Source organism: Nesoenas mayeri (genome assembly GCF_963082525.1).
Source record: "Nesoenas mayeri genome assembly, chromosome: 17".
In the NCBI taxonomy this organism is placed as follows: domain Eukaryota; kingdom Metazoa; phylum Chordata; class Aves; order Columbiformes; family Columbidae; genus Nesoenas; species Nesoenas mayeri.
The window spans coordinates 760,239-776,702 of NC_137565.1; the positions used below are offsets into that span (position 1 = coordinate 760,239).

Genomic DNA, 16,464 nt, shown 5'->3' on the forward strand with positions numbered 1-16,464 from the left:
TGTCTTGAGATATGGGCCTGTTCTGCACCAGGAGACTTTCTTAGTAAACGCATGAACAAGCGCTTCTATGAGAAGCACGATTATAAATCCAGAGCGTCGGTAGGGACTGATGAAGCCCAAGAGAAGTCAGGGAGTCCCCAGCCAAGGCCTGTATTCAAACTGTAAGGGACACAGGACTAGAGCTCAGGCAGAGCTGACGCTGAGCTCCCGGAGCGCAGCACACGCGGGAGCCGCTGCTCGGCACGTCCCGCACCACGCCAGCCCCGGCAGAAACACCTCGCTGACGTTTCACACAGCAGCACTTTTACTTGGGCCGCAAGTCACTGAAGTGACAAACAAGGCCAGAAGACACCGATACACACGCTTGTGCCCCATTGTAACACCCAGCACATGGCCACGAGCAGCTCCGCAGGGCGCTGTGCTCACACCCACCCCGGGAGCACCCCACCATGGACAGGAACGTCCCCATGCCCACCCCACAACACAGCCCAGCAGGAACGGTGACGGTCCCCATTCCCACCCCACAACGCAGCCCAGCAGGAACGGTGACGGTCCCCATTCCCACCCCACAACGCAGCCCAGCAGGAACGGTGACGGTCCCCATTCCCACCCTACAACGCAGCCCAGCAGGAACGGTGACGGTCCCCATTCCCACCCCACAACGCAGCCCAGCAGGAACGGTGAACGTCCCCATTCCCACCCCACAACGCAGCCCAGCAGGAACGGTGACCGTCCCCATTCCCACCCCACAACGCAGCCCAGCAGGAACGGTGACCGTCCCCATTCCCACCCCACAACGCAGCCCAGCAGGAACGGTGACGGTCCCCATTCCCACCCCACAACGCAGCCCAGCAGGAACGGTGACGGTCCCCATTCCCACCCCACAACGCAGCCCAGCAGGAACGGTGACCGTCCCCATTCCCACCCCACAACGCAGCCCAGCAGGAACGGTGCTGTGGCTCCGGGAGCAGCTGTTTCATCACGGCTCTCCCATTTCCTCCCTCATTCCAACAGACCGGGGCTGAAAGACAGAGACGTTCCCTCCAGTTTCCCAGGAGGTTCCCCAGGCGGAGAAGCCGGGCTCCATGGGGTACCCCAGCGATGGCCGCGGAAGGACCTGCCCGGCGCTCGCAGAGGAAACTTGTGGCGGAATCAGAAAGAAAACCCCGTTATCTCAACTTCCGGACCCCTCTGCTAACCACCAGACCACAAAACACTTTTATTGTAGGATAACATAACAACAAATAGCTATTTTCTGTTAGCACAAAACCCATTTGGCAGTTTTATTTGTGCAGATCCATTTTTACTCCAACTCCGCAGGTTTACAAGCCAGTCCTGTGACACGGCATAAACAGTTTCTCCCTCCTTTGCATGCCCCAGTTTTATTAAGTAATCCCCATAAAAGCAATTACTGAGCTTTGGACTGAAAAATAACTAGGAAAAAAAACAGACAGACAGCAAATTCTGTATATCTTCATTTGCATACAGATTCCCTCCCTCCTCTGTTCTAAGGTTTTTGCCATGAGGTCTTTTATGTCTGTTTCAATAATCATATAATTATATGATTCCTAAAGTACACGCTGGCAACACTTCAGGGGATTTTAGTCATTACAGGTGACAAGACTTTTCTCTCATGTCTAATGCTCGCCAGGATTTCCTTCCACTTCACTCACGGATCAGATGAAACGCCAAGTGACACCCCAGCCCTGTCCCGGGCAGATTTTGGGGCTGCCGCCCTGTCCCTTCCCCAGCGCAGACAGAGGGACGCAGGCAGAACTGAACTGCAATCAACTGCAACCGGAACGAAGCATTTTTTCAATTAAGCAGCCCATCATTTTTCCCCAGGCACCACGTTCGACTCTTTTAATGGCTTTCACATTTTTTCTTTAATTTTACAATCTGGAAGAAATGCCAAGGTTCCATCAAGGACCAAGAACGCCATAATTCCATTTCTTCCAATGGTTGCAAGTTATTAACAAGCTGTCAAAACACCATAATTATTTTATATCAAGTTTGACTGATTCCATAAACATCTCTTAGCTGCATGCTATCTGCAGCCTCGCTCCCTCTGAGTGCAAGTATGTGCTCGGGCTAAGTGGAATAAAGAAGCTGCACATCGTCTCCGACAGCAGCGCAAGAGGCATTTATGAGCCACCAAAAATCCACAGCAATCATACATTTATTAGCCGATGCACTTGATGTCATTGTAAGGCTTGGGCCATTTCCTTCCCTAGAATTCCTTGGGGTTTTAGCTCCCCTGTACAAATAAGAGCTACCAGAAAAGAAACTGCAGCCTCGCCAACCAGCAGGAGGGCTCCAAAGTGACCTCCGAGTCCAGCAGCACAGCAGCCAGAAGCCCTAAATTACCATTTGTTTCCCAACTTGGGCTGCACTCCTCCTAACCTAAGCATCTCCTCACTAAGTACAGGCCACATCAGGGACACACCAACAGCAGAGTAAATCAGACTATATTTAAAATTGGGAAAAACAACACAAAAACACACAACCAAACACCCCACCAATTACAGTCACATTTCTGTGATGCTAGAAAGAACATCTGTTGGAGAGAAAGATAACAACAGCACGATGTTAAAAACTTCACATTTAGACTACATGCACAAGTGATATATAGATAGATAGATATATTTTATTATTATTATTATTATGATTATTTTTTACCAACTGCCTGTGTATGACAACCTGCTCAGACAAGAGGCGGCGGGTTTGGACAGGACAGGAGCCCGCACAGCCCTTGCCCTGCCAACAGTGCCCAGCAGTCCCCAAAATAGAACATTTGACTCCAAATTGCCATGTCTGTGTGGCACAACTATACATAGCCAGTACGAGATTAAAAAAGCTTTGCTCTGAGCACAAAGGGAGAGACAGGAGTGGTGCCATAAGCCCATGTTTTGCAGCCAGTAGCACAGGGAAATCATTTTGATCCCTTCAATCCCCTTATCCATGCCAACCACAGACCTTGCAGATGCAACTTTTGTTCAAGTTTAGTCGCTTTTTGGCTTGAAGCAAGACAGAGCTACAAAGGGAGCACTCTCCATTCACCCTGGCTCGTGCGAGCGCTGCGCACACAGCTGCCCGTGCTCCCTCTCACCGGGTCTTCCGCACCTCTCACCCAGGCACTCAGTGCGAAGTGATTAAGCCGCAGAACCCGAGGAGCACCTACCCAGCCGTGCTCAGGGCTGGGCACATCTGCGGCCCGGCCGCGCGGCTCCTACCTGCCCCGCTTTCACAACCGCTTGCACCAGAGGAACTGGACGGACAACTAAATGCAGGCTCTGCCTGGGCGGCTCGGGAGCACTTTAACCCTCTCCTCCATTTTAAACATCAAGACCAATTCTCCTTTCAGCATCTGAGCAGTATTCTAAATCGTTCACCAGCTTTGGAAAAGAGGCTGTTTTTCAAGGAGATGGAACGGGGCCAGTGCAGCGGCGCTCCAGCTCTCCTCCCCACACAAGGAGCGTGGCCGGAGCGGCCACAGCCCCGACGTGCTGAGCACAGCACAGCCAGAACACATTTAAACAGCAAGAGCCACTTCACCTACATAAAACTCTTTTACACCTTTACCCTGATAAACTGGAGGCATCAAAGCGCAGGGAATTGGAAATTGTTCTCACTTACAGCTGGATGTTCGCATACAACTGATATGAAGATGCACATCCTCCATGCTGTATTTCAAATCTTCATTTAAAAAAAAAATAATAATAATATCACAACAAGCAGGACACAGCGGTTCAGTTCTGCTGGTACTGTTTGCTCCAGCACCAGCTGCATCGCTGCAGACAAGGTACAGGATGTTCCCCAGGACCTGGGTCACCAGCGCAGACACCAGAGAGCTGAACAACAACCCCACTTCGGCAGCGCTCTCCCAGCCACGGCGCACACGGGTTCAGGATCTACGAGTGCAAAGCCCGGCAGGTCTGGCGAAGGAAGGCAGGGAAGCAGCCTGCAGTATAAAACAGCCCTCACCAAGAAGAGAGCAGGACAGAAACACCCACCCAACCCTTCGTACCACCGTGACTGTCTCCAGCCCAGACACAGTATGTCAGTACCTACAGGAACTCTTCAAGAGGCACAGTTGTGTGACACAGCAGCCTCCTGCAGAGCAAGCAGAAACCTGCCAAAGACACACACAGAAACACGTCTCATCCTACCAGGCTCCCCTGTCCACTGCTATTTTCCCCAAAAGTAACACTGTCATAGTCAGGCTCATTCTGTGAAATAATCAAGATAAGTAATTACAAGTGCATCTTGTTAGCACACTGGAAGGACCACAAAGTTTTCAGTACTTTCTAGACAACAGGTCAAATGCACTATTGCAAGCAAATATTAATTTGGATCCTACATCATCTAATATTTGGAAGAAGTGGAACAGTAATCTTATTACATCCCTTTTATCAGCAAATTGTATCTATGCATTGTACCTTATATTTCTTAAATATGACATATTCAAAAATTTTAATTAATTATAATTCATCTTCTGAATTTCTCTGTGGTAGTTGGTCCACTTGGCACTGCGGCAAACTCACCCCATGCTTCACCCCAGGTTTCGGACTGCTCAAGAAGGGCTGGGCAGTTATGCTACAGGAAACTATACTGAAAACTGGCAAGATATTAAGAGGTCTTTCAAAAAACCCAAACGGACAGGGATGCGTGCAGCTTGAGCTAAAAACGGGACCTCGAGTAGGGAGTACAGTGATCCCTGAAACTGGCTGGGGTTTCACAGCGCAGTCTCAGGTAAGGAGTCCTTCCCCTCTCCCGCCAGCTCAGCACAAAGCGGGGCCCAGGCCATGAGCATCACCCTGACACGGGCACCCCGGGCTGGGACCATCACCCCGACACGGGCACCCCGGGCTGGGACCATCACCCCGACATGGGCACCCCGGGCTGGGACCATCACCCCGACACGGGCACTCCGGGCTGGGACCATCACCCCAACACGGGCACCCCGCTCGCTCTCCTGTGCACAATCCACTCCTTGATCCCAGAATGCTTTTGTGATGAGGTAAAGAACTCCGGCTCCAAGCAAAGAGCTGGATCCCTCCTCATCGCTGCCCAGCACGCGGCCATGGTTTGCAGGGAACCCAGCGCCCCTTGGGCCCTGGTCCAGCTGAGCAGATACCTGGACTTTCCAGAGCTCACTCCTGTTTTAGCTCCTAATTAACCACCTCTTGGTCCTTAACAACAACAAAAATACCTTAAGTGCCCACTTCAGACTAGATGCAAAAAAATCAACAGCTAGGAGAAGAAATCAATGGAGACTAACAAGCCTTTGGGAAAACCAAAAGGCATTTAGAGCACCATCCAGAAAATCATTAGCTTTCCTGAGGTTAAAAGCATTTTCTTTAAGGAATAACTGGCCATCAGAAACACTAAGTTGACACATCATGACTTGTCAATTAGGTAGAAGGGGAAAATACTTCAAAATCGAGAAATTTGTTTTAAAACACAAGGCTAACTATGGAAAAAACTAAGCTGCAAGGTATATATACAGAGATAGGACAAATAAATGAGAAGTTACATAGCTAGGTCAATGGAACTAGCACAAAAGCTTTGGAACAGGAAGCTCCAGTTAAATACACTGGTTTTCTTATCAATGAGAGATCAGAGCAACAGTAACAGCACAGTGTACAGCGCACATGTGAAACCAGCCTTATCAAGATAACAGCTGAGGAACTTATGGATGCTGTCCAGAAGTCTGCTGTCACCATCGGGCTTCCCAAGCCCTGCTGCACCCAGGGGCAAACGGCGGAGGAGGGACTGTCACCCAGCACCCAGCGCCCCGCACACGGACCAAAGTCAGAGGGGCAAAGCATCAACCCGCTCCGGACGCGGCCGCCGCGGCCGGGCCCGGTTTGGCTGGGGAGGGCAGCGCCACCTCGACGACGCGCACCAGGGCCCGTCTGCCACGCTTCAGCCGAGGGACCCGCTTCCGCACGACATCACGCGTGTTTGTGAGCGGATTCCCCGCAAGATTCTATAAATAGGTTAAACATCCCTAAAAAACCCATACGCACACACTGGGAAAGTTAAAATTTCCATACAGCGTTCCAAAGCTTTGCTGGAATCTGTAAAAATGATAAACAACAGCCAAAAAGAAAACACAACCCCTTGTCTTTACAACTACTTTGGGAGAACAATTGCTCTCAAAGATCGCATTCATTAACATTCTGATGAAGTTCCCTTTTAGCGCTGTTTTTCGTACTTGAAAGGAACAGCTATGATCAGAGAGAGCCCTCAACCACCGACTCGCTCATTTAGACTCTCTCGCTCTGATTCACCAATCACCTTCAAGAATAATTAGCAGCTTCATCTGAACGTAATGAATATACACACATGCTCACGTACATACCATTCATTTCGGAAGGCGGCGAGAAATCCCCCGTTTCTCAGCCCGACAGCTTTTCTGCCCTGGCCCAGGACCATCTCCCGGGCAGCCCCAGCACCCGCATCGGGGCGAACCGAGTGTCCAGGCTGGTAACTCCACAGTCACGCTCAGGAGACGGGTATTAACAAACCCAAACAACCGAAACCACAAAAAGCCCCCGCACCCACACCACCGCCGCACACGCACCAGCCCACGCAACCTGAGTTGGAGCCGGATTTGTAGAAGCAGGTCCAGGGGAAGGAAGGGAAAGGCGAAGTTTCGGCAAATGCACAGAAAGGGGTTGTTGCTGATGCTTTGTCTGTGGGCTTTTTTTTTTTTCCTTAATTGCTATCATCAATTCTGTCTTTAGGTGAAAGATGGTGGGACAGGGGACCTGTAAGCCAAGTCACAAGTATCACAGAAACAAGACATGATATTTTCAGATGAGAAGTGCCAAAGGAAACATTGTCACAAGCAAAGTCAAAATCCAGAATGCTAAAAATCAATAAATCAATCAATCACACCAAAGAGCTAAAGAGGAATTCACAAAGCCATCCCTCAGTATTAGCCTTAAATTGCTCATAGCCCCAGGTCAACATAAAGGGAAAATAGAGATATATTCTGCAAAGCACTCCTTATTTACAGGAACACCAGTGGTGAGATTTTTCTGCAGTGTGGAAGGGGAATTCACAATATTTTGAGATTAAAAGAACAACAGAAACCACCTCACCTCTCCAAACGCTCCTGCCATTCAGTTCTGCCTAAGCACTGAGAAACTTCATTTCCAAGGGGAAGCCCAAGGCTTAGCGAGCCTATTAAATGTAACCACAGATCTCTGCAACATCAAGTCACAAACAAACCCAGAACACAAGAAAGGATCAAAACCAACGGCCACATCGCAACAAAAGCTCCTTTTAGGATTAGAATTAAATAAAGCAGACTTTCTTAGTTCAGTATTGTTTCTGCGCTGCATACTGACTTTTATTCTTTCTACTCCCTCATGAACATGGAACGTTTCAATTCTTATTTATTTTCCAAACACCATCACAGCAGATTTTAAGTACTCTTAGAAAACACACACACGCTGAAAGGCAAATACCCTCCAAAGCAGAAGAAAACCACCTGCTGCAACTCGCTTCACTAGAGAACACAGCTCCACACCACGCAAAACCACCTCCCAGTTTCAGCCATTCACACGGGCAAATGTTGACTTACAGTAGTTTTGCCTCAATAGTCCTCCCTTCTGCTGCTGCATCAAATCCACACATGGCCAACAGCAACCTCCATGGAAAAACCCACACCAAGCAGACTATTTTCTTCTTTTTAAGGTCACTGGGACTTACAGAATGCACGTGGTTATCAGGGCCCTCTGAGAACCTCGAGCACAATAGATCTCCTGGTTCAGCACCTGAAGGAACAGGTGAATTCAATTCCCAGGTGGCACGGAGCTGAGCTGCACGCGCCCTCCTGCATGCTGGGAAATCAATTAATTTCAGGTGGTGCTGAAGCGTTTTGCAGGAGTTCGGAAGGGGACGGTTTGGTAAAGACTTGTACATTTTTTTTTATTTGTTTTTAAGTAAAACCAGAAGCGCCTCAACAGAATAATGTACTTTGGGTGGCAGAAGTTTAAGGTCACCTTCTGTCCTCACGCACCCTGTTATCAAGGTGACGGTTTGGTTGATTTGATCACAAAGCTCACCCCATTTGAAAAGCCTGGAGTTTTCCCCACCAGCCCTGGAGGGACTGCACCATCATTTGAATTCTATTTCCTTATAATGTGCTCATCATGGTAGAAAATTTCTACAGGAAGATGAATTTTACTTTCTTTGCTGACAGCTCAGTAGAGACTCGGGGGTTTAATTGCACCTATCTGCTGATGCACAGTTGACTAAGAGCACGGCCAAGAAAAAAACCAAGATGATACAGGTCTGCAGCTTGTTTGAGAGGCACACAAAAGCAGATCGCTCGCTCATTATCGGTTCTGCGTAGACAGAGTAGCTGGCTTTCCTGTCAGGACAACACCCCACAAATGATACAGCGAGAGGCCAAAGAACAGCCATCTCCAGCTAACACGGGTCACCTCCCCAGCCCGGCGCCTCCGCACCTGCTGCCCAGGGGCTGCCGCGCTCCCCGTCCGGCTGGAGCAGGGGCCCGGGCTCCCACGCGCGGCTGCCATCGTCTGACAGCAGCGCAGGCGGCCCAGGCCACCGCCGACACCTCCGCGGGAGCACAGGGACCACAGGGACCACCTCTGGGACCTCGAGAAGCCGGTTCCATGAGCAGAGCGCTCCCGATGGCCACGATGCCACCCGAGGCCTGCATGGCAGGAGGGCGGGCTGAGGAGCCCACAGGCCAAATGGGATCTCAAAGCCTGAGCAAAGATGTCAGAGATCCCAGGGCAAACCTGAGATGACTCATGAGCCTGCACAGAACCCTCCATCACCGTAACGCAGATCAACAGATACACGAGTGACAGGAAATCTGAAGTAGGGGGAGCACCCAAAACTTTGTGCCTGTTTTTACCACGGTGTGTCAACGACAGTGGGCAAAGGCACCAGCATTGCTCACATTTACCAGGAATACAAGTTGTTATGCCCATCAAGTGACTCGGCAGGGGCTTTCTCTCAACAACTCACTTCCTCCCCTCGCACACAAACACAACAAAAATCAAAAGCCAAAGTCTTAGTTTGTCGATGCTCCTCTAAAAATATTAAATTTCCTGCTCTGCTTAACTTAGCTCAGACAAGGCAGGCAGTATTTGCTCAGCAAATATTGTTTGTAATAAGTTAGACAAGCAATATTTTTTGCCAGCCTATTAACACCAGAAAAATATGTACAGTCAACAAGAGATGAAGAATTTGCTCAATTACTTCAAAAATGGGAATTACAACCAAGGGATTATTATCCATTTAAACATCTCTTTTCCACAAAATGTCAAACACTAGCCATTTGCTAACAATCTCCGGAGACAGATAGAGTAACATTTTGGCAATGCAAACACAAACTCCTCGAGCCGAGCAGGGGGGAGGAAAGAGGGTGTGGGGGCGGGAGGGGGAAACTCCACCATTCACAACAATCCCGGACCATCCCAACACGCCAGGAATATTCTGCAGCCCTCCGCCAGCCAATTAAAACCCCAAACAAACATTTGACTTGCCCTAAGTGATAGTTAACACCAGCCGGAGGGAGCGGGGGGGCTCGGGGGGTGTGCAGCAAGTTGCCAGCGGGGCTGCGAGCACCGGGCTGGCTCGCCACCCTCCTGACCGCAGCCCCGAGATCCCTCCGGGCTGACACCAGGATTAATGCACATTAATTGCTATTTGCAAAATTCAGCAGCCTGAAAGCGCCGCGCTTCCTTTTTCTCTTTCCTCTCCCCCACCCCCCGCTCGGCAGGAGGGACGAGCCCCCGGCCCCTCCGCTCTTACCTCCAGCGCTTCCAGGGTGTTGAAGCTGGCTATGGCGAAGCCATCGATCAGGTCCTCCTCCTGGGAGCTGGACTCGCGGCGGCGGCGGCGCGGGGGCCGTGCGGCGCGGGCGGCGGGCGGCGGGCCCCGCGGGGCAGTGCAGTTCTGGCCGCCGTTCTCCTTGCCGGGGCTCGGCTCCTTGTCGGAGCCCGAGGACGGGCTCTGGTTCCGCGGGTCGCGGGCCGCCGCCTCCCGCCGCCGCACGCGGTCCCGCTGCGACCTCGACCTCCGGCTCTGCCGGATTTTCCCATCCATCGCCGAAGAAGCAGCAAATCAAAAATATTTTAAAACAGTAATGATCAAAATAATTAAAAATTGGAAAAAAAAAAAGAAAAAAAAAAAAGAGAAGGCCGGGCGCGGGGGGGTGTGGGGGCGGGGGGGACGCGGGGGGGGGGAGAGAGAAAAGTCGCCCCCTCCAACTCACCACTTCCCCTCTCCAAACCCCGGAGCCCTCAAAAATTATAATAATAATAAAAAAAATTCAACAACAACAACAACAAAAAATCCTGCTGTTCAGAGCCTCGGATCCAGGGCGATGATAATCCACAGAGCAAGGCTGGGTGGCGGTGGTGGTGGGGCGAGCGGCACACACACACAAAAAATATTAAATCCACGGAATGACCTTGACAAATTTCCACCCCCCGCCCCCCCACCCCCCAAAAAAAGCAGAGACGGGAAGAGGAGGGGAGGAAAAAAAAAAGAGAGGGGGGGGGATATATCTGGATCAGGACGAGGACACCTCGGCTTCACTCGGCGCGGAAGAGAGAGGCAGATCCAGGAGACTCGACCCAGCTCGGGATAATCCAGGCGCGGCGCCCCCTCCCCGGGGGCAGCGCCGCTCCGGGGCCCCGCTCCGGCCGCCGCGCTCCTGCCGGGGGGGCCGCCGCCGCCGCCGCGCTCGCCGCCCAACTTTCTTGCCGCGGAGCGAGCGAGACAATCCCTGGGCAGCCCCCGCCGCCGCCCGTCGCCGCCCGCCGCCGCCGACCCCTCCTCGCCGGGCGCCGCCGGCGGCTCGCAGCCCCCCCCGGCGCGGCGCGGCTCCCCCGCCGCCGCCCGCTGCCGGATGGCGCTCGCCCGCCCGCCCCAGCCCGGCCGCCCGCGGCGCAGCCCCGGCCCCCAGAAGCCGCTCAGTCGGCGCTGCCCGGATGCCGCCCCATTCTCCCCGAGCTGGGACGCGGCGCTAGCACCGCCCGGCCGGCCGCGCATGAGCAGGGCTGCCAGCTGCGCGTCATTCCCCGGCGCAGGCCCGGCCGTGCCCCCGGCCCCCCCTTCCTCCTCCTCCTCCTTCCCGCCCCGCGCCGCGCGCCGCCCACCGGCTCGGCCCAGCGGGAGCGGCGCGGGGGCCTGGGCCCCGCCGCCGGGAAAAGTTTCCCCGGGCCCGGCTCCCGCAGCGGCCCTGCCCCGCTCCGCGCCGCGCGCTGGTGGAGCCCCGGGAAACGGAGGGGGCGCCGCCGGCAGACCCGCGGGGCGGCGAGGGGCGCTGGCCGGGGGCCGGGGACCAGCGGAGGGGACAAGGGGCGGCCTGGGGACGAGCAGTAGGCGCAGGTCAAGCTGCGGGGTGGGTCGGAGGTTAAATGGTGAACCGAGGGACCAGCGGTGGGGTGGGAGTCGCGGGATGAGCCGGAGACGGGGAACGAGCTGAAGGATGAGTTGGGGGCTGAATGATGAGCTGAAAGACAAGGGACAGGCCGGGGGGTGAGCTGGGGGCCTGGGACAACCCGAGGGACGTGGGAGGAGCTGAGGGGTGAGCCAGGGCACAATTCGGGGATCAAGGGACAAGTTCGGGGACAAGCTGGTGGTGAGGGCGCAGGGGCAGGGCAGCTGGGCACCCAGAGCTGTGGGTGCGACACGGGGCCGCGCAGGGGCTGCGGGGCAACGCCAGGGCCCTGGGGCGGAGGCAGGAGACCCTTCCCTTTCATTACCCCGTTCCTCGTCATCCCCATCCGTCCATCTTGCCATCTTGGGCTCTGCAGTGCAGGAGGGGGCTGCATTTCCCTTGTTTCCCTGCTGATTCGGGCCCTCTCCTCACTCCAGGATCAACTCGTCCAAGGCTTGGTCCCTGGGAACTTCCCTGGAAACGGGACCAGCTCGGTGGCCGACAGAGCAGCTGTGCTGTGCCCAGCCCCAGGGACGGCGCCGAGGGTGCGCCTGGATCCAGGCCCCCGCAAAGAGCACCGGTTGTCCCACATATCGCAATGGTAGCAGGACCTGATCCTGCTGTTATCATCTTTTATTGCATGCAGTCAGATATTGTTGCATGTTCCCATCACCCCTGCGCGCTCCCTTCCTTGTGCATGGCTGGCTTTGCTCCTTTTGTCTGACTTGGCTTCATTCCTTACACCTTCAGCTGATTTTGCCTTCCCCGGGGGGTAGCCTCCGCTTCTGGGCGTGAGAGGACCTAAAATGATATTGTGAAATAAAACCTAAAAAACTCCACTGAGCTTCATAAATAAGCAGGGAAAAAATCCATGAAGGAGATCCAGTGTTAGCGGGGGCCCTGGGAGTAAGGGCCGCCAAAAAAGTCTCCTGCCACCCGCTCCCGCTTGTGTTCCAGCTCAGCCACCACCGGGGCCGGTGGCCTCCCCGGGACGGTGTCCCCGGCAGCGTCAGCCTGGTAGTGGGGTGTCCAACACCCCTGTTGGAGCCTGTGACGGGGAGGCTGCAATGCCGGCCCTTCCTCGGCTTTCTTGTGTTCCTGATCTAATTGTCGTAACAGAGCAGTTCAAAATTAGCCTCCGTCCCCCTGGCCCCAACAGGCTCTTTTAGAAGGTTTTCTGGTGTCTGATGATAGCTGTGCCCTACCTTACTTAAACAAGAACTAAAACAAACACCGTCCTTTCAAAATGTAGCAAGAAACATCATTTAAATTTAAGCAATTTAAAACCAAAGGTAGAAAATCCCATGTGTAGTACAAAGCCTCTTAATGCAAATAGTCAGCCATGCATTGCACGCCTCAGTCACACTTGTATCGGTGTCATTTGTGTCCTAATAAAATCCTATCATCTTTTGCGTGCCAATTAAACAAGAAAGATAGCGAAGTCTGGCTGCTTCCTTGGGTAATTACAGGCTAGTGGGGACTCGGACATGGGTTTTGCTGGACTGTGGATTTCCAAAGGGGTATTTTCTGTCCTGCTTCTTTAAGGGACAGTGGTATATTTTTTTAGATGTATGGTACTTTAAAGCTTTAACCAAGATCCAGGGGATAGTTGCTAATGCAAGATCTGGAGTTTAGATACACCCAGGTAAACAATGGATTGAGCTTAACAACTAGATTTGCTTCACCAATATTTTAAGGATCACTTTCTAGGGAAGAGCATTTACACTGAGTTCAATAAGCTCTTTTTACATTTGCGATCCTGTCCTTTAATTTACCAGGTAATTTCTGTGTTTCTTACAAGTGCATCATAAGGGTAAGCAGTTGAAAAAGATGAACTGGGGAATCTATAATAGTTTCTCTTTCTAGTGCCCATTTCAGTCCCATTGTGCATTAGGTCCTCCATCATTAATATGCATTTCTAGTTCTCTTTTTTTTCATTCACTTCCAAATTTGCTGACCAACAAGGACAGTGCAAATTGCCTATAAAGTACCTTTCTTTATTTCTGTCAGCAGGGTCATCAAGATTCTCATCCCGCTTACCTGTTTATGCACAGGAGTTTAATGTCACCATGAGCGTAAACCGAAGGTGCCTTCTGGGGAAATTTGTGAACACAGTTGTTTTTCCAATTAACTCCACAAAGCCAGCAGCACCGTGGTTACCGGTAGTTATCCCTAATTTTGGGTATATGTATATTTTTGTTGAAAGACCCAGCAGAAGGGTCATCTGAAGGAATTAACAAAATCCAAGAGCCCACACGTGGAAGGACGCCTCTCTTTGAAACAGTGTCTCTCAATCAATCGTGCTGTTCCTTCCACCAAGGCAATTTCCCATTTTCAATAGAAGGCAGACCTACAGTGATTTCCCCCCCCAGCATCAAATGGCTTTCCACACAATGATAGTCATCATGTTATAACTCCAGGTGAATGATAATGGATCAGAGGGAATGAAAACAGATGGATGTTAAACCAGACAATTCCCTGCCACGAACCCGGGAGCCCTCCACTGCTGCCTAGTCCCCTCATTCAGTTCATAATTGTATTAGACATTCCAACAATAGAGAGGCCTTCTTCATTAATCCTGAATTTACTGAAAAGAAGCTTTGCAGACTATAGCTCTTTCGGTGCTTTGACAACACCAGGCAAAATTTACCACAGGCTTAAATGGATAAAACTCAGCTAGACAGAAACTAGCACCAAAAAATTGCAAAAGAAGCAAGAGATGGGCCAGTGAGAGAAGGGATGAGGACACGCAGTCAGCAGCACTGCAGGGGAACAGGAGACACTCGTGTACCTTTCCAATAGAGCCACAGCTTACATGATACCAAGGAGACTTATAGAAAAGCTTTCATCTTGCTGGAGCACAGATATAGCTGAAGTTATCAATATTGCGCCCATGTTTGATCTGGTTTTCCCTTCCAGCAGCCAGGCACATGAATCAGAGAGCACAACCCTGCCCTGTGCTGGGGCACAACCTTTTGTAGCCCTGGTCTGCATCAGGTGACAGGGCTAAGCAACACAGATCAAGTCACTTACCAGCTGTCCTGTGAGTCAGACCTTGATTACAATATTGACGTTAACATTTTAATCACATGCATGCTGCTGCAGATTTTAATGGCCAAGTTGCTAGGCCATTGCTTCTGGAGGATCAGAACCAGACCGTTGTCCGTAGCCTGAGCGAGGGCAGCGGCAGCGCGGCAGCCGCGGCAGCGAGGGTGGCACGGCTCTCGCCGCAGCCTGCCCGCTCACTGGCCTCGCGGGCACCGCAGCCCCTCGCTGCAGCGCGGACTTTGTTCCTCATTGTTCTTCTGTCTGGGGCAGCACTGGAAGCTATGAAAGGAGCAGAAAGGCCGTGCCTTTGTGTTCTCTGTAGCCCAAGGCGACGTGAAAATCTACCCTGTCCCTGTCTAACTATCATTTTCGTATTCCGAGGGACTTTAATCACAGCCACGTAATCAAGAGACTTTCCTTCATCCTGCGGAGCTGGAAGCAGGGCTGCTATTACACTCACCCTGCCTTGTGCTGTCAGAGCAAGGTGGAGAACCTTCCGTGCAAATGAGAATCGGCCCCCAAACCTGTGTTGTTCCTCTCACCCCAAATGTACCCCACGATCTGTTGCAAACAGTGCAAGCTGAGCCCGTGGGGCCTTGCTCTGGTAAAGACCGCAGTGTCCAGGGTGGAAGGACAACCAAAAGGTCGGAATAAATACAGTGAATGCAAAATTGCTTAAGGCAATGAAGAGAGACCACAGGCTTTCATTGACATTCTGACACACACCAGAACATACTTCAAGGTGTTAAATAATCTGGTTTTTTGTGTTGCTGGGCTTAGCTGTCTTCTGTTGGTTCTCCCCCTGCCGCCCCAATATTCTGCTAAAATGATCAGGCCTTAACCGCTTGGTATCCCTTCCACAAACACGGGCTGCCTTCATCACTTGCTTCATCATGGCCATTTGCACCGAAAATACATAATCACTGTCAGAGTACAAAGAATCATTATGAATAATTAGTTACTTCCAATATGGTAAGTCAGTCTCATAAATCTTGAATATTTGGCTTTGGTTTTGGAAAGAGATTCCTTAATGGCTACACTAGTGAGACTCTGTTAATTGATATAAAATTGTATTCAAGATTAAATTTGTTTTAACAGATCTAAATCACCTCAATAAATCAGCTTCAGCCTATCTGCTTTAAGGGTTCAAATACACTTTTTTTTTGCCTTTGGGAGAAAACACACAATCAATGGGTAGAGGGCTGGATGTGACCTCCCCTCATTTACTAACGGCTTCCACATGCTGACACCAGGTGATTTTCTGGCCTGAGAAGGCATAAAGGAGAGGGGGGAGCCAGCCCAGGGACATTGAGCATCCTGTGAGAAGGGTCTGTGGGGAGTGCAGCCCAGGCTGGGTTTAGCTGGGCTCGGCTCACAGTCTCAGCTCTGGTGCAGCCGGGGGTAAGAAAGGAGTCACTTCTTTCTGTTCTGAGCAGGCGAAGGAAAGGGGAGGGAATTCTAGTAAGAAAGAGAAGCAGTTTAAGTCTATCTGTAACAGCTAAATCCTGGTGGGTTATGTTTTTGGGGGCAATAGCAGTGTGAGTGCTATTTCTTGTGGTGCTCTTCAGAGAAACCATCTTTTTTTTTTCCTGCTATCATGGGTGAGACGAAGTCAATAAGAATGGCTTAATTTTACTTGATTGTATACACTCTATTTAACTCCTGAGGTTGTTTCAGGACGGGATGTTATTATCTTTACCTTATTTTGAACTGGGGAGGTGGAGATAGAGGGTCAAACCCCCAGTATTTCTCTGCCATAACTTCTTCAGTAGGCTGCGTTCCTCACCTGTGCAGCACAAATGCTTCCTGAGATCCCGTGTGGCAGAAATCTGTTGTAAGAGTTCCCCTTTGCACCCTGTCTGCTGTTACTGTCTGTTATCTTAAATCTCTGGGTTCTTTCTCTTCCAGGGATTCTTTCTTGCCTACCTCATCTCGGTGAGGTCTCCCCGCCCTTGTGCTGCGGTCGCTGCCCG

At 51.6% G+C, this 16,464-nt stretch overlaps 1 protein-coding gene across 1 annotated transcript in view; it reads right to left on the bottom strand.

Annotated features, from left to right (window-relative positions):
• LOC308047252 (fibrosin-1-like protein) overlaps positions 1-10,450 on the bottom strand; it is a gene marked incomplete at its 3' end in the record, with an annotated part of 121,205 nt that extends 110,755 nt beyond the window's left edge. The window contains exon 1 of the mRNA XM_080355614.1: positions 9,808-10,450. Within this exon, the coding sequence (XP_080211740.1) occupies positions 9,808-10,101 (294 nt within the window). The 5' untranslated portion in view covers positions 10,102-10,450. The remainder of the gene's footprint in view (positions 1-9,807) is intronic.
• Between the last annotated feature and the right edge of the window lie 6,014 nt (positions 10,451-16,464).